This window comes from Salmo salar, chromosome 04, assembly GCF_965601325.2.
Source record: "Salmo salar chromosome 04, fSalSal1, whole genome shotgun sequence".
NCBI classification, from domain to species: Eukaryota; Metazoa; Chordata; class Actinopteri; order Salmoniformes; family Salmonidae; genus Salmo; species Salmo salar.
The window spans coordinates 18,526,962-18,545,506 of record NC_138294.1 but is presented as its reverse complement, the minus strand read 5'-3'; the positions used below and the strand labels follow the sequence as shown (position 1 = coordinate 18,545,506).

Here is an 18,545-nt window from a genome sequence, read left to right as displayed (position 1 = left end):
TTGTATGTGTGTGTCATTAATGCCGCAGAGCCAGTGTCTGGGGTCTCCTCGGGGCCCTGTCTGTTCTATTCTACGATAGCAAAGTAGGGGCTGGAACCCGGAGGCCACTTCCAGAGCAGCGGGGATCCTGCGCTCTTTGACCTGTGTGTATCACACACACTCCTAATCAGGCCTCCAGTGGGTCGGGGCTGGTCGGGGCTCTGCCTGCTCCTGCCCAACAGGGGCCTCCTGCCAGTCCCACTAACTACCATACGGCTTGGTGTGTGCGTGAGAGAGAGTACGTGTGTGTATGTGTATGAGGCCGTGAGAGAGCGAAAGAGGAGGTCAGGTCATAGAAGAATTTGCCTGGCTACACAAACTCTACACCGCGCCACGGATGTTAGTTTCTTCTCCGCAATGAGTCTATGAGTCTGTATTTGAGTACCTCCCCGACGAGTTTTAGAACAGAAATCCATTTTAAACTGTCTGATTGGTCCCAGAAACCAATGGGTTGGGCCAGAGCCAGAACACATAGGGGTAAAGCGCCATTTAGAAAATGCATCATTTGCTTTGACACTCTGAATGGTTAGATATGATCCAACAACCTTCATTTTGACGTCCCCACAAACAACATCAAAGATGGCAGTCTCAGACTGAAGTACTGTATGTAGCAAACAAAGAATTCCGTTTGAGAAATATCACTAGGACACTGCTTCAGAGACTAGCTGGTTGAGTCAGTACAGTATAGTATAATAATATAGTAGTCAGTGCAGTATAATAATATAGTAGTCAGTATGGTATAGTATAGTAGTCAGTACATTACAGAATAATATAGTAGTCAGTAGGGTATAGTATAGTAGTCAGTACATTATAGTATACTGCTCAAAAAAATAAAGGGAACACTTAAACAACACATCCTAGATCTGAATGAAAGAAATAATCTTATTAAATACTTTTTTCTTTACATAGTTGAATGTGCTGACAACAAAATCACACAAAAAGAATCAATGGAAATCCAATTTATCAACCCATGGAGGTCTGGATTTGGAGTCACACTCAAAATTAAAGTGGAAAACCACACTACAGGCTGATCCAACTTTGATGTAATGTCCTTAAAACAAGTCAAAATGAGGCTCAGTAGTGTGTGTGGCCTCCACGTGCCTGTATGACCTCCCTACAACACCTGGGCATGCTCCTGATGAGGTGGCTGATGGTCTCCTGAGGGATCTCCTCCCAGACCTGGACTAAAGCATCCGCCAACTCCTGGACAGTCCGTGGTGCAACGTGACGTTGGTGGATGGAGCGAGACATGATGTCCCAGATGTGCTCAATTGGATTCAGGTCTGGGGAACGGGCGGCCAGTCCATAGCATCAATGCCTTCCTCTTGCAGGAACTGCTGACACACTCCAGCCATATGAGGTCTAGCATTGTCTTGCATTAGGAGGAACCCAGGGCCAACCGCACCAGCATATGGTCTCACAAGGGGTCTGAGGATCTCATCTCGGTACCTAATGGCAGTCAGGCTACCTCTGGCGAGCACATGGAGGGCTGTGCGGCCCCCCAAAGAAATGCTACCCCACACCATGACTGACCCACCGCCAAACCGGTCATGCTGGAGGATGTTGCAGGCAGCAGAACGTTCTCCACGGCGTCTCCAGACTCTGTCACGTCTGTCACGTGCTCAGTGTGAACCTGCTTTCATCTGTGAAGAGCACAGGGCGCCAGTGGCGAATTTGCCAATCTTGGTGTTCTCTGGCAAATGCCAAACGTCCTGCACGGTGTTGGGCTGTAAGCACAACCCCCACCTGTGGACGTCGGGCCCTCATACCACCCTCATGGAGTCTGTTTCTGACCGTTTGAGCACACACATGCACATTTGTGGCCTGCTGGAGGTCATTTTGCAGGGCTCTGGCAGTGCTCCTCCTTGCACAAAGGCGGAGGTAGCGGTCCTGCTGCTGGGTTGTTGCCCTCCTACGACCTCCTCCACGTCTCCTGATGTACTGGCCTGTCTCCTGGTAGCGCCTCCATGTTCTGGACACTACGCTGACAGACACAGCAAACCTTCTTGCCACAGCTCGCACTGATGTGCCATCCTGGATGAGCTGCACTACCTGAGCCACTTGTGTGGGTTGTAGACTCCGTCTCATGCTACCACTAGAGTGAAAGCACCGCCAGCATTCAAAAGTGACCAAAACATCAGCCAGGAAGCATAGGAACTGAGAAGTGGTCTGTGGTCAACACCTGAAGAACCACTCCTTTATTGGGGGTGTCTTGCTAATTGCCTATAATTTCCACCTGTTGTCTATTCCATTTGCACAACAGCATGTGAAATTTATTGTCAATCAGTGTTGCTTCCTAAGTGGACAGTTTGATTTCACAGAAGTGTGATTGACTTGGAGTTACATTGTGTTGTTTAAGTGTTCCCTTTATTTTTTTGAGCAGTGTATAATATAGTAGTCAGTAGGGTATAGTATAATAATATAGTGATAAGTAGGTTATAGTACAGTAGTCAGTACAGTGTAGTATAATATAGTAGTCAGTAGGGTATAGTAGTCAGTACATTACAGCATAATATAGTATAGTAGTCAGTACATTATATATAATATAGTAGTCAGTAGGGTATAGTATAATAATATAGTAGTCAGTAGGGTATAGTAGTCAGTACATTACAGTATAATATAGAGGTCAGAAGGGTATAGTATACAGTGAGGGAAAAAAGTATTTGATCCCCTGCTGATTTTGTAAGTTTGCCCACTGACAAAGAAATGATTAGTCTATAATTGTAATGGTAGGTTTATTTGAACAGAATAACAACAAAAAAATCCAGAAAAACGCATGTCAAAAATGTTATAAATTGATTTGCATTTTAATGAGGGAAATAAGTATTTGACCCCTCTGCAAAACATGACTTAGTACATGGCAATCACAGAGGTCAGATGTTTCTTGTAGTTGGCCACCAGGTTTGCACACATCTCAGGAGGGATTTTGTCCCACTCCTCTTTGCAGATCTTCTCCAAGACATTAAGGTTTCAAGGCTGACGTTTGGCAACTCGAACCTTCAGCTCCCGCCACAGATTTTTTATGGGATTAAGGTCTGGAGACTGGCTAGGCCATTCCAGGACCATAATGTGCTTCTTCTTGAGCCACTCCTTTGTTGCCTTGGCCGTGTGTTTTGGGTCATTGTCATGCTGGAATACCCATCCATGACCAATTTTCAATGCCCTGCCTGAGGGAAGGAGGTTCTCACTCAAGATTTGACGGTACATGGCCCCGTCCATCGTCCCTTTGATGCGGTGAAGTTGTCCTGTCCCCTTAGCAGAAAAACACCCCCAAAGCATAATGTTTCCACCTCCATGTTTGACGGTGGGGATGGTGTTCTTGGGGTCATAGGCAGCATTCCTCCTCCTCCAAACACGGCGAGTTGAGTTGATGCCAAAGAGCTCCATTTTGGTCTCATCTGACCACAACACTTTCACCCAGTTGTCCTCTGAATCATTGAGATGTTCATTGGCAAACTTCAGACAGGCATGTATATGTGCTTTCTTGAGCAGGGGGACCTTGCGGGCGCTGCAGGATTTCAGTCCATCACGGCGTAGTGTGTTACCAATTGTTTTCTTGGTGACTATGGTCCCAGCTGCATTGAGATCATTGACAAGATCCTCCCGTGTAGTTCTGGGCTGATTCCTCACCGTTCTCATGATCATTGCAACTCCACGAGGTGAGATCTTGCATGGAGCCCCAGGCTGAGGGAGATTGACAGTTATTTTGTGTTTCTTCCATTTGCGAATAATCGCACCAACTGTTGTCACCTTCTCACCAAGCTGCTTGGCGATGGTCTTGTAGCCCATTCCAGCCTTGTGTAGGTCTAGAATCTTGTCCCTGACATCCTTGGAGAGCTCTTGGTCTTGGCCATGGTGGAGAGTTTGGAATCTGATTGATTGATTGCTTCTGTGGACAGGTGTCTTTTATACAGGTAACAAGCTGAGATTAGGAGCACTCCCAGACACCTGGGAGCCAAAAATCTTTCTGATTGAGAGGGGGTCAAATTCTTATTTCCCTCATTAAAATGCAAATAAATTTATAACATTTTTGACATGCGTTTTTTTTATGTTATTCTGTCTCTCACTGTTCAAATAAACCTACCATTAAAATTGTAGACTGATAATTTCTTTGTCAGTGGGCAAACGTACAAAATCAGCAGGGGATCAAATACTTTTTCCCCCCACTGTAGTAGTCAGTACATTATAGTATAATATAGTAGTCAGTACATTATAGTATAATATAGTAGTCAGCAGGGTATAGTATAATAATATAGTAGTCAGTAGGCTATAGTATAATAATATAGTAATCAGTAGGGTATAGTACAGTAGTCAGTACATTATAGTATAATATAGTAGTCAGTAGGGTATATTATAATATAGTAGACAGTAGATAATAGTATAACAAAATATAGTAGTCAGTACAGTACATTAAAGTATAATATAGTAGTCAGTAGGGTATAGTATAATAATATAGTAGTCAGTATAGTACATTATAGTATAATATAGTAGTCAGTTGGGTATAGTAAAATAATATAGTAGTCAGTGTAGTACATTATAGCAGTCAGTAGGTTATAGTATAATATAGTAGTCAGTATAGTACATCATAGTATAGTAGTCAGTGGGGTATATTATAGCAGTCCGTAGGGTACAGTATAGTAGTCAGTAGGTTATAGTATAGCAGTCAGAAGGTTATAGTATAGTATAGCAGTCCGTAGGGTATAGTATAGTAGTCAGTAGGGTATAGTATAGTAGTCAGTAGGGTATAGTATAGTATAATATAGCAGTCAGTGGGGTATAGTAGATTATAGTATAGTAGTCAGTAGGTTATAGTATAGTAGTCAGCGGGGTATAGTATAGTAGTCAGTAGGGGTATAGTAGTCAGTAGGGTATAGAATAGTATAGTAGTCAGTAGCGTATAGTATAATAGTCAGCAGGTTATAGTAAAGTAGTCTGTAGGGTATAGTATAGTAGTCAGTAGGGTATAGTGGTCAGTTGGGTATAGAATAGTATAGTAGTCAGTAGGTTACAGTAAAGTAGTCAGTAGGGCATAGTATAGTATTCAGTAGGGTGTAGAATAGTATAGTAGTCAGTAGAGTATAGTGTAGTAGTCAGTAGGGTATAGTAGTCAGTAGTGTATAGTAGTCAGTAGGGCATAGTATAGTAGTTAGTAGGGTATAGTATAGTAGTCAGTAGGGTATAGTAGTTGGCAGGGTATAGTATAGTAGTCAGTAGGGTATAGTGTAGTAGTCAGTAGGGTATAGTATAGTAGTCAGTAGGGTATAGATGGGTATAGTAGTCAGTAGCGTATAGTAGTCAATAGGGTATAGTATAGTAGTCAATAGGGTATAGTATAGTAGTCAGTAGGGTATAGTATTGTGGTCAGTAGGGTATAGTATAGTAGTCAATAGAGTGTAGTAGTCAGTAGGCTATAGTATAGTAGTCAATTGGGTATAGTAGTCAGTAGGGTATAGTAGTCGGCAGGGTATAGTATAGTAGTCAGTAGGGTATAGTGTAGTAGTCAGTAGGGTATAGTATAGTAGTCAGTAGGGTATAGATGGGTACAGTGCCTTGCGAAAGTATTCGGCCCCCTTGAACTTTTCAACCTTTTGCCGCATTTCAGGCTTCAAACATAAAGATATAAAACTGTAATTTTTTGTGAAGAATCAACAAGTGGGACACAATTATGAAGTGGAACGAAATTTATTGGATATTTCAAACTTTTTTAACAAATAAAAAACTGAAAAATTGGGCGTGCAAAATTATTCAGCCCCTTTACTTTCAGTGCAGCAAACTCTCTCCAGAAGTTCAGTGAGGATCTCTGAATGATCCAATGTTGACCTAAATGACTAATGATGATAAATAGAATCCACCTGTGTGTAATCAAGTCTCCGTATAAATGCACCTGCTCTGTGATAGTCTCAGAGGTCCGTTTAAAGCGCAGAGAGCATCATGAAGAACAAGGAACACACCAGGCAGGTCCGAGATACTGTTGTGGAGAAGTTTAAAGCCGGATTTGGATACAAAAAGATTTCCCAAGCTTTAAACATCCCAAGGAGCACTGTGCAAGCAATAATATTGAAATGGAAGGAGTATCAGACCACTGCAAATCTACGAAGACCCGGCCGTCCCTCTAAACTTCCAGCTCATACAAGGAGAAGACTGATCAGAGATGCAGCCAAGAGGCCCATGATCACTCTGGATGAATTGCAGAGATCTACAGCTGAGGTGGGGGACTCTGTCCATAGGACAACAATCAGTCGTATACTGCACAAATCTGGCCTTTATGGAAGAGTGGCAAGAAGAAAGCCATTTCTTAAAGATATCCATAAAAAGTGTCGTTTAAAGTTTGCCACTAGCCACCTGGGAGACACACCAAACATGTGGAAGAAGGTGCTCTGGTCAGATGAAACCAAAATCGAACTTTTTGGCAACAATGCAAAACGTTATGTTTGGCGTAAAAGCAACACAGCTCATCACCCTGAACACACCATCCCCACTGTCAAACATGGTGGTGGCAGCATCATGGTTTGGGCCTGCTTTTCTTCAGCAGGGAAGATGGTTAAAATTGATGGGAAGATGGATGGAGCCAAATACAGGACCATTCTGGAAGAAAACCTGATGGAGTCTGCAAAAGACCTGAGACTGGGACGGAGATTTGTCTTCCAACAAGACAATGATCCAAAACATAAAGCAAAATCTACAATGGAATGGTTCACAAATAAACATATCCAGTTTTATATCTTTATGTTTGAAGCCTGAAATGTGGCAAAAGGTCGAAAAGTTCAAGGGGGCCGAATACTTTCACAAGGCACTGTATAGTAGTCAGTAGGGTATAGTATAGTAGTCAATAGGGTATAGTATAGTAGTTAATAGGGTATAGTATTGTGGTCAGTAGGGTATAGTATAGTAGTCAATAGGGTATAGTAGTCAGTAGGGTATAATATAGTAGTCAGTAGGGTATAGTAGTCAGTAGGGTATAGAACAGTATAGTAGTCAGTAGGGTATAGTATGGTAGTCAGTAGGGTATAGTAGTCAGTAGGGTATAGTAGTCAGTAGGGTATAGTATTGTAGTCAGTAGGGTATAGAACAGTATAGTAGTCAGTAGGGTATAGTAGTCAGTAGGGTATAGAACAGTATAGTAGTCAGTAGGGTATAGAATAGTATAGTAGTCAGTAAGCTATAGTATAGTAGTCAGTAGGGTATAGAATAGTATAGTAGTCAGTAGGATATAGTATAGTAGTCAGTAGGGTATAGTATAGTATTGCAGGAGACTGCAGCAGTGTTTTCAGTGCTCTGTGGCTCTTCCTCTGCTCCTCTGTGGTGCTGACCTCCTCAGGCGAGGGCAGGCCTGTCAGACACACACTTATTAAGCATGATAAGGGCAAAGGAGCTGCTCCCACTGCAGCCAGGGATAGGGCCCCCAGAAACACACCGAAAGACAAAAGAAAAGACAGGAAGAAACAAAAGAGGAAAGAAAAATAACAACTTCCTTGTTCCCAGTTACTGTACCAACCCCCCTGCTTATCTTTCCCTACCCCTCCTTCTCTTCTGTTTGTTCCACTCTTTCTGTGCCTGTCCTCCCCTCTTCTGGTCTGTGGTACCTGTGATAACTGCTTGCTGACGTTCAGTCTCTGGGCGAGCTGCGATGTGATCTTCTCGTTGGCGTCTCGCAGCTCCTGAGAGGAGCGCTGGGCATCACGCCGGGCGGTCTGTAGAACGGCGAGGTGGCGCTGGAGCGCCAGAACGCGTCCGCGCAGAGAGGCGGGGGCGCAGCAGCCGCACCTCTGGGCCTTCCTCCTCTTTCTCTCACTCCGTCTCTTCCCTCCTTCCTCCCCTGGCTCCCTCTGTTTATATCCTAACAAGAGGAGAACACAGTGCGTTCCTCAGAGTGTTCATGTACAAGAGAGCGGCGAACACACTTACAATCCCCATTTAGATTTCTGCTGCTGAGAGTTATCAAACGTGTGTGTGTGTGTGTGTGTGTGTGTGTGTGTGTGTGTGTGTGTGTGTGTGATACTCTATCATCAGACTGACTAAGCCATTCCATATATAACCGATACAACAGTGTAGAGACCAGAATCTTGTTTTGTATCAGGTGTTGCTTCCGATAGTGTGTGTGTTTTGGTGTCCCCCCCCCCTAAATAGTTGATAAAGTTTTGTGAAAATCTGAGTGAAACATGAAAACGTGTTGTTGCTACCTTGGTTCGGAACATCGGGCTGCGTTCTGGAGAATTCTTCCGCTGGCTGTTCTGAGGCGGCTGCATACCTGTGTGACTGGAAAAAGACAAACCAAAATGTTTTGAAACTCTTAAACCCTGCCGTTTAATGCAGCACAACAGGTTAACGTCCGCGTCGTGTCACACAGGAATCACAGCATGTGGCATTTAACGTGACAAATCACACCGAGCCATAATGCGGCAAAACGTGTTTAATACAACACACGTCGACTCGAACGCAACTCTACACCGCCACAACTCTCTTGACAGGTGCCTGATGAAACACCCCCGCGCTCACTCACCCCCTTGCCCCTGTGCCCCACGGTGTGTGTGTGACACCGCCTGAGAGCGTTTGTAGTCACATCAAAGCCCTCCCCCCCGGAGCACCGGTACGGTTTAATCACGGGCTGGTTTGATCACATGGAGCCTTCCGGAAGACCTTTGATTTGTGACACAGCGCACGTGGATCCACTGTCATGGCGATGAGGCTGGGCGGAGCTGATGGGCAGGGCGGGCGGAGCTGATGGCCAGAGCGGGCGGAGGGGCATGTGGAGTGGCTGACTGAGGGATCTGATTTGACAGATAGAAGAGCCTACAGAACATCCCTTTGGTGAATAGCTGCCAGGTATTACAGTGAAGGAGTTGACAATGGACAAAAACAAGTACAGAAAAACCTGGACTATTGATTTCATTGGGTGGAGGAGGAAGGAAGAACAGAACCTAAAGCCAGGTAGAGCACAGAGTAGCCACTGCACTGCGTAATATAGGCTAGACATGACCAGGCCAAACCCAGGTTAACAACATCCTGACTGACTCACCGATTACAAACAAACTCTTCAGAAATGAAATCAACAATTCAATTAACAATTCAATGAACTACTTCAATTCCACATTATGCGTAAAGACTTGTTAGTCGATTGAATGGAGGTTATAGTGAATGGAAGAATAGATAAGACTTCTCCAAATGGACTCACCTTGACTGGGTGACTGTCCAGGCTGTCAGAGTACTCCTCTCCACTGTCACGAGAGAGAGAGACATAGAGAGAGAGAGAGACAGAGAGACCGAGAGAGAGAGACAGAGAGACCGAGACAGAGAGACCGAGAGAGAGAGAGACCGAGAGAGAGAGAGAGAGAGAGACCGAGAGAGAGAGAGAGAGAGAGAGAGAGAGACACAGACAGACAGACAGACAGACAGACAGACAGACAGACAGACAGACAGACAGACAGACAGACAGACAGACAGACAGACAGACAGACAGACAGACAGACAGACAGACAGACAGACAGACAGAGACAGACAGACAGAGAGAGAGAGAGAGAGACAGAGAGGGGTGGGGAAAAAGACAGAGAATGTGAATATGTATTAGCACAGTAATATTTCAAATTTGCATGTATGGAAGTTCAATAACAATTTATATATCCAATGTTCCATTTACCATCAAGCAGAGTATTGTTTTCTCCATCTCATTCCACGTGCAATTTAATTCCTGAATCTATTTCCTGAATTCCTGGAAATGACCTGAATCAATTCCACCTCATCAGTTGTGCTACAGTGTGTATCAACATGTATGAAGACTGCTGTGGCCTTCATTAGTGTGATCTGTGTGACAGACGTGTGTGAGTGGCATGGCTGAGCACCGACGAGACGAGCCCATCTGATGGACGGACGTGCGGTAAGGGTTTCGGAGACACACACACCTCCACTCCCTACCCACCCACCCACCTCCCCCGTTATCGACAGTGACCTTTGACGTGGAAGTCAGTGACATTTACGCTGTGGGTTTTATTAACGTGGGGCGGTGAGAGCAGCAGAGGTAAAGACCTCCACATCACCATCAGCCTTCCCACATGACAGACCAGAGGCCCCAGGGCTGGGGGGCGCAGGCTGGGGGTGGAGGCTAGAGCTGGGATCTGGGGCTGGAGGGAGAAAGGACCCAGCCACTAAGGCCCAAGACTGGCCTACTGATAGACTGTGCTGAGCACTGAACATTCCAGTATACCACACACCTGCACCAGAGAGGCATTTAGCCTACAATACCATACCAAAGTAATAGTTTGAATACTATATGTAATCAATGCAACAGGAAGGGGAATAAATAACTACTTCAAAACAAACCAACCATGTGGATACAAGTCAAGTCCTCACTAGAACAGTATGCTGGATGTATTGGATAGACTGTATTTGCATGATATGCTGTTGTAATTGACAGGTATTTCAGATAGCCTGTCTTTACCTGCCTGCTCACTGCCTTTGAACCACTCACTCAGCCAGGGCGGGGGTGATCACCTTGTCAGGGAGTGAGCTGTATCACTGTATCTTATACCCTGTGGCAGGGCGTCCCCCCTGTTTAGGGCACTTCTACTATTCCATCAGTCTCAGATGTGCTGAGTGGACAGGACAGTGTGCTGGTCGTGTCATGGCTGCCTTGCTTCGGGAGACAGGCTGTATGTGTGTGCTGGTGTACTATATATTGTATACCAGATACCTCCTGCTAGCCCCTACAGTACTCTCCCGGAGGCCCCTGCCTCAGCCCTGCTCTGCTCTCCAAACAAACTGCTGATGTGGTCAAAATTCAAAATGTCCGCCAGCCTTAAGGTACTTCTTCCTGAAACTTTCTAACCACAAGTCGAGCCAGAGGCAGTGAGAAGAACAGTCAAAAACCAAGACGGAGGAAGGCGCTTGTCAGTCACTTCTTTAACGAGTGTGATATCTTCATTTTGTTGGTATTTAACACATTCTCTGCAGGATGAAAAGCCACATTTTGCCAAGCACCTATAGGCATAATAATATTGAGACATGAGAGACAGAAGGCTTTAACAGCACTGCACCTCAACTGACAGGTAACTTAACTAAAGATATCTTTATTTAAGTCCCCCTTTTAGGTTAAGGGAGAAACATGCCATAGGTTTATACAGCCACTGTTAGGTTTCAACGTCCCCATGTGAGTAACCAAGGTTTCAGTGAGATGAATTAGTCATGGGAGAGGTGAGGTGAAGTGTGTGTGTGAAGTGTGTGTGTGAAGTGTGTGTGTGAAGTGTGTGAAGTGAAGCAAGGCTACTGCTGGTGGGGGGGAAGAGAGTCTCTGTGAGAAATGAACATCAGCCAGCGGTGCGGGTAGCCGGTGTTTGAAATCAAATCATCCCAACCATCACTCAATAAACATTAGCTCAGTGGCTTTTTAGCATAAAACATACATGAAATAATTACTGTAGATGGTTCTTCATTTGGAGAGTGTTAAACAGCTTGTAGACATCTGGTAGCGAGCCGAGGAGGGTCATTCAAAATTTATCCAACTAAATTAAGGCGAGGAGAGGAATGAGAGGGGGGTTCGTGTGGGGAGCAAAAAACGGTTGCGCACATCCTGAATCGACATGTCACAAGATAACGGAACTGACTGGGGTTGGGGTGGTGGGGGGGAACCTATGCCTGGGAATGTCTTAGGTTGCTGTCAAGAGAGGGGTGAATATGCAAAGGACCGGTAAATTAAATCAAGCTGCCAAACTGTCAATTCTCAGGCCTCATGACTGCATCACTGGAAGATATCAAGTGTCGGGCCCTTATCATATCAAGTGTCGGGCTTTCTTGGCACCAGTTCAACTCTGTGTGCAGAGGTGGCTAATTTTGCATGCAAATTTCAGTCAATAAGCTCCGAGCAAGACGTCCCAGGATATTTCAAAGGATCTGACAGTTGTTTTTTTATTTTTCCTCCCTCTCCCTCCATCGGCTCTTGAATACCAACTAGACAGGCGCTGAAAATTCAATCACCCATTTGCTTACGCTTTGCATATGCACGGTGTCCCCTTGATGCCGCTAAGCCCCCCCACCCTAGAAAATAATGAGGGGGTGAGAGAGAGAGAGAGAGAGAAAGTGTGTGTGTCGTACCTGTCCGCGCTTATGTCCTCCCAGTCGTCCCTAGCAGGGCTGCGGCCTCCCCCTCCAATGGCTTGATTGGGGCCAATCGCTCGGTGGCGGTGCAGCCGCGCTGGGCCTCTGGGCCGCATGCCTGTTTTGAATTTGACCTTGCTGTTTGCTAATGCCCCTCCACTTATTCCTCCTCCTGCTGTGGCTGCTGTGGCCAGCCCTGTTAGCATGTTAGCCTTGGTTCGTCTCTGGCTCCTGTTGAAGTCCCGGGCCGCCCTCAGGATGCCCAGCTCCTGCCTGAGCCGTAGCAGCTGCTGCCGGGTGCGTCCGGCTTCCCTCCTGGCCCCCTCCAGCTGGGTCTCCAGGGCCAGGGCCTCGGCACGGTGTCTCTCCCCCTGGGCGAGTGCCTGGGCATGGGCCGCCTCGTCGCGAGCAGCCCCCTGGGTGCGGAGGCGGGCCAGGGAGCCCTGGAGGTGCTCCTTGTCCTGGGTTAGAGCTGTGTTGGCCTCCTGGAGGTCCTGGTTGTCCTCCCTCAACCTCTCGGTCTCCTGCTCCATCGACACCGTCCTCCTCTCCAACTGTTCTATCTATATGGTGATCATTGAGTGTTCATTAGACCAAAACTAACCTCCCAGTCATATCACTCTATGTACTCTGCCATGTAGAGTTAATGGACCTTCTATTCATTGTAAATGTCTTAAAACAAGCTACGAACAAGAAAAATCCTGTCAACTTTGAACTGCGAAAACAGGGTAGTGTCAGTGTTTCTCTCTACTCCGACCTGTGTTTGCAGTAACTGTGCAGGCCAGGGTAGTAGAGGGTTGAAACAAAACATTAGGCCATTAACACGGCGGCAGGTAACCTAGTGGTTAAGAGCTTTGGGCCAGTAACCAAAAGGTCGCTGGGTTGAATCCCCGAGCTGAAAAATCTGTCGATGTGCCCTTGCGCAAGGCACTGAACTCTAATTGCTCCTATAAGCTGTGGATAAGAGCATCTGCTAAATTACTGAAATGTAAACACTCCCATTCTGACAAAGCCCCCCCCCCCCCCTACAGACATCTGACTGCTAGCCCCCCCCCTCCTAGAGAGGCTACAGACATCTGACTGCTAGCCCCCCCCCCCCCTCCTAGAGAGGCTACAGAGATCTGACTGCTAGCCCCCCCCCTCCTAGAGAGGCTACAGACATCTGACTGCTAGCCCCCCCCCCAGAGAGGCTACAGACATCTGACTGCTAGCCCCCCCCCCTCTAGAGAGGCTACAGACATCTGACAGCTAGCCCACCCCCCTCCTAGAGAGGCTACAGACATCTAACTGCTAGCCCCCCCCCCCTCCTAGAGAGGCTACAGACATCTGACTGCTAACCCCCCCCTCCTAGAGAGGCTACAGACATCTGACTGCTAACCCCCCCCTCCTAGAGAGGCTACAGAGATTTTACTGCTAGCCCCCCCCTCCTAGAGAGGCTACAGAGATTTGACTGCTAGCCCCCCCCCCCCCCCCCCTAGAGAGGCTACAGACATCTGACTGCTAGCCCCCTCCCCTCTAGAGAGGCTACAGACATCTGACAGCTAGCCCACCCCCCTCCTAGAGAGGCTACAGACATCTAACTGCTAGCCCCCCCCCCCCCCCTCCTAGAGAGGCTACAGACATCTAACTGCTAGCCCCCCCCCCCTCCTAGAGAGGCTACAGACATCTGACTGCTAACCCCCCCCCTCCTAGAGAGGCTACAGACATCTGACTGCTAACCCCCCACCCCCTAGAGAGGCTACAGACATCTGACTGCTAACCCTCACCCCACCCCTCCTAGAGAGGCTACAGAGATTTGACTGCTACCCCCCCCCCCCCCCCCCCCTCCTAGAGAGGCTACAGACATCTGACTGCTAGCCCCCCCCTCCTAGAGAGGCTACAGACATCTGACTGCTAGCCCCCCCCCCCAGAGAGGCTACAGACATCTGACTGCTAGCCCCCCCCTCCTAGAGAGGCTACAGAGATTTTACTGCTAGCCCCCCCCTCCTAGAGAGGCTACAGAGATTTGACTGCTAGCCCCCCCCCCCTAGAGAGGCTACAGACATCTGACTGCTAGCCCTCCCCCTCCTAGAGAGGCTACAGACATCTGACTGCTAGCCCCCCCCTCCTAGAGAGGCTACAGACATCTGACTGCTAGCCCCCCCCTCCTAGAGAGGCTACAGACATCTGACTGCTAGCCCCCCCCTCCTAGAGAGGCTACAGACATCTGACTGCTAGCCCTCCCCCTCCTAGAGAGGCTACAGACATCTGACTGCTACCCCCCCCCCCCCTCCTAGAGAGGCTACAGATATCTGACTGCTAGCCCCCCCCTCCTAGAGAGGCTACAGACATCTGACTGCTAACCCCCCCCCACCCCCTAGAGAGGCTACAGACATCTGACTGCTAACCCTCACCCCCCCCCTCCTAGAGAGGCTACAGAGATTTGACTGCTACCCCCCCCCCCCCCCCCTAGAGAGGCTACAGACATCTGACTGCTAGCCCCCCCCTCCTAGAGAGGCTACAGACATCTGACTGCTAGCCCCCCCCCCCCCCAGAGAAGCTACAGACATCTAACCCTCACCCCCCCCCTCCTAGAGAGGCTACAGAGATTTGACTGCTACCCCCCCCCCCCCCCCCTAGAGAGGCTACAGACATCTGACTGCTAGCCCCCCCCTCCTAGAGAGGCTACAGAGATTTGACTGCTAGCCCCCCCCCCCCCCCCCCCTCCTAGAGAGGCTACAGACATCTGACAGCTAGCCCACCCCCCTCCTAGAGAGGCTACAGACATCTAACTGCTAGCCCCCCCCCCCTCCTAGAGAGGCTACAGACATCTGACTGCTAACCCCCCCCTCCTAGAGAGGCTACAGACATCTGACTGCTAACCCCCCACCCCCTAGAGAGGCTACAGACATCTGACTGCTAACCCTCACCCCCCCCCCTCCTAGAGAGGCTACAGATATCTGACTGCTAGCCCCCCCCTCCTAGAGAGGCTACAGACATCTGACTGCTAACCCCCCCCCACCCCCTAGAGAGGCTACAGACATCTGACTGCTAACCCTCAGCCCCCCCCTCCTAGAGAGGCTACAGGGATTTGACTGCTACCCCCCCCCCCCCCCCCCCCTAGAGAGGCTACAGACATCTGACTGCTAGCCCCCCCCCCCAGAGAAGCTACAGACATCTGACTGCTAGCCCCCCCCTAGAGAGGCTACAGACATCTGACAGCTAGCCCACCCCCCTCCTAGAGAGGCTACAGACATCTAACTGCTAGCCCCCCCCCCCCCCCCTCCTAGAGAGGCTACAGACATCTAACTGCTAGCCCCCCCCCCCTCCTAGAGAGGCTACAGACATCTGACTGCTAACCCCCCCCTCCTAGAGAGGCTACAGACATCTGACTGCTAACCCCCCACCCCCTAGAGAGGCTACAGACATCTGACTGCTAACCCTCACCCCCCCCCTCCTAGAGAGGCTACAGAGATTTGACTGCTACCCCCCCCCCCCCCCCTCCTAGAGAGGCTACAGACATCTGACTGCTAGCCCCCCCCTCCTAGAGAGGCTACAGACATCTGACTGCTAGCCCCCCCCCCCCAGAGAGGCTACAGACATCTGACTGCTAGCCCCCCCCCCCCCCCTCCTAGAGAGGCTACAGACATCTAACTGCTAGCCCCCCCCCCTCCTAGAGAGGCTACAGACATCTGACTGCTAACCCCCCCCTCCTAGAGAGGCTACAGACATCTGACTGCTAACCCCCCACCCCCTAGAGAGGCTACAGACATCTGACTGCTAACCCCCCCCCCCCCCCCCCCTAGAGAGGCTACAGACATCTGACTGCTAGCCCCCCCCCCCAGAGAAGCTACAGACATCTGACTGCTAGCCCCCCCCTAGAGAGGCTACAGAGATTTGACTGCTAGCCCCCCCCCCCCCCCCTCCTAGAGAGGCTACAGACATCTGACAGCTAGCCCACCCCCCTCCTAGAGAGGCTACAGACATCTAACTGCTAGCCCCCCCCCCCCCCCCTCCTAGAGAGGCTACAGACATCTAACTGCTAGCCCCCCCCCCCTCCTAGAGAGGCTACAGACATCTGACTGCTAACCCCCCCCTCCTAGAGAGGCTACAGACATCTGACTGCTAACCCCCCACCCCCTAGAGAGGCTACAGACATCTGACTGCTAACCCTCACCCCCCCCCCTCCTAGAGAGGCTACAGAGATTTGACTGCTACCCCCCCCCCCCCCCTCCTAGAGAGGCTACAGACATCTGACTGCTAGCCCCCCCCTCCTAGAGAGGCTACAGACATCTGACTGCTAGCCCCCCCCCCCCAGAGAGGCTACAGACATCTGACTGCTAGCCCCCCCCCCCCCCCTCCTAGAGAGGCTACAGACATCTAACTGCTAGCCCCCCCCCCTCCTAGAGAGGCTACAGACATCTGACTGCTAACCCCCCCCTCCTAGAGAGGCTACAGACATCTGACTGCTAACCCCCCACCCCCTAGAGAGGCTACAGACATCTGACTGCTAACCCCCCCCCCCCCCCTCCTAGAGAGGCTACAGAGTATTGACTGCTAGCCCCCCCCTCCTAGAGAGGCTACAGAGATTTGACTGCTAGCCCCCCCCCCTCCTAGAGAGGCTACAGACATCTGACTGCTAGCCCCCCCCCCCCCCCTCGAGAGGCTACAGATATCTGACTGCTAGCCCACCCCCCCCTCCTAGAGAGGCTACAGACATCTGACTGCTAGCCCCCCCCCCCCCCCCTCCTAGAGAGGCTACAGAGATTTGACTGCTAGCCCCCCCCCCTCCTAGAGAGACTACAGAGATTTGACTGCTAGCCCCCCCCCTCCTAGAGAGGCTAAAGAGATTTGACTGCTAGCCCCCCCCTCCTAGAGAGGCCACAGACATCTGACTGCTAGCCCCCCCCCCCCCCCCCCTCCTAGAGAGGCTACAGAGATCTAACTGCTAGCCCCCCCCCCCCCTCCTAGAGAGGCTACAGACATCTGACTGCTAGCCCTCCCCCTCCTAGAGAGGCTACAGACATCTGACTGCTAGCCCCCCCCTCCTAGAGAGGCTACAGACATCTGACTGCTAGCCCCCCCCTCCTAGAGAGGCTACAGACATCTGACTGCTAGCCCCCCCCCTCCTAGAGAGGCTACAGACATCTGACTGCTAGCCCTCCCCCTCCTAGAGAGGCTACAGACATCTGACTGCTAGCCCACCCCCCCCTCCTAGAGAGGCTACAGACATCTGACTGCTAGCCCCCCCCCCCCCCCCCTCCTAGAGAGGCTACAGATATCTGACTGCTAGCCCCCCCCTCCTAGAGAGGCTACAGACATCTGACTGCTAACCCCCCCCCCCCTCCTAGAGAGGTTACAGACATCTGACTGCTAGCCCCCCCCCCCGTCCTAGAGAGGCTACAGAGTATTGACTGCTAGCCCCCCCCTCCTAGAGAGGCTACAGAGATTTGACTGCTAGCCCCCCCCCTCCTAGAGAGGCTACAGACATCTGACTGCTAGCCCCCCCCCCCTCCTAGAGAGGCTACAGACATCTAACTGCTAGCCCCCCCCCCCTCCTAGAGAGGCTACAGACATCTGACTGCTAGCCCTCCCCCTCCTAGAGAGGCTACAGACATCTGACTGCTAGCCCCCCCCTCCTAGAGAGGCTACAGACATCTGACTGCTAGCCCCCCCCCTCCTAGAGAGGCTACAGACATCTGACTGCTAGCCCCCCCCTCCTAGAGAGGCTACAGACATCTGACTGCTAGCCCTCCCCCTCCTAGAGAGGCTACAGACATCTGACTGCTACCCCCCCCCCTCCTAGAGAGGCTACAGATATGACTGCTAGCCCCCCCCCCCCCCCCCGTCCTAGAGAGGCTACAGAGTATTGACTGCTAGCCCCCCCCTCCTAGAGAGACTACAGAGATTTGACTGCTAGCCCCCCCCTCCTAGAGAGGCTACAGACATCTGACTGCTAGCCCCCCCCCCCCCCCAGAGAGGCTACAGACATCTGACTGCTAGCCCCCCCCCCCCCCCCCCCCCCCAGAGAGGCTACAGACATCTGACTGCTAGCCCCCCCCCCCCCCCCTCCTAGAGAGGCTACAGAGATCTGACTGCTAGCCCCCCCCCCTCCTAGAGAGGCTACAGACATCTGACTGCTAGCCCCCCCCAATCCTAGAGAGGCTACAGACATCTAACTGCTAGCCCCCCCCCTCCTAGAGAGGCTACAGACATCTGACTGCTAACCCCCCCCTCCTAGAGAGGCTACAGACATCTGACTGCTAGCCCCCCCCCCCTCCTAGAGAGGCTACAGACATCTGACTGCTAGCCCCCCCCCCCCCCCCTCCTAGAGAGGCTACAGATATCTGACTGCTAGCCCCCCCCTCCTAGAGAGGCTACAGACATCTGACTGCTAACCCCCCCCCCCCCCCTCCTAGAGAGGTTACAGACATCTGACTTCT

The 18,545-nt window shown here is 50.2% G+C and overlaps 1 protein-coding gene across 1 annotated transcript in view; it reads right to left on the bottom strand.

Moving 5' to 3' along the window:
- cntln (centlein, centrosomal protein) overlaps positions 1-18,545 on the bottom strand; it is a 181,035-nt gene that overhangs the window by 40,895 nt on the left and 121,595 nt on the right. The window contains exons 16-19 of the mRNA XM_045716502.2: positions 12,121-12,686; positions 9,212-9,254; positions 8,220-8,295; positions 7,623-7,876 (exon numbers count right to left, since the gene is read on the bottom strand). Coding sequence (XP_045572458.1) covers positions 7,623-7,876; positions 8,220-8,295; positions 9,212-9,254; positions 12,121-12,686 — 939 coding nt within the window. The remainder of the gene's footprint in view (positions 1-7,622; positions 7,877-8,219; positions 8,296-9,211; positions 9,255-12,120; positions 12,687-18,545) is intronic.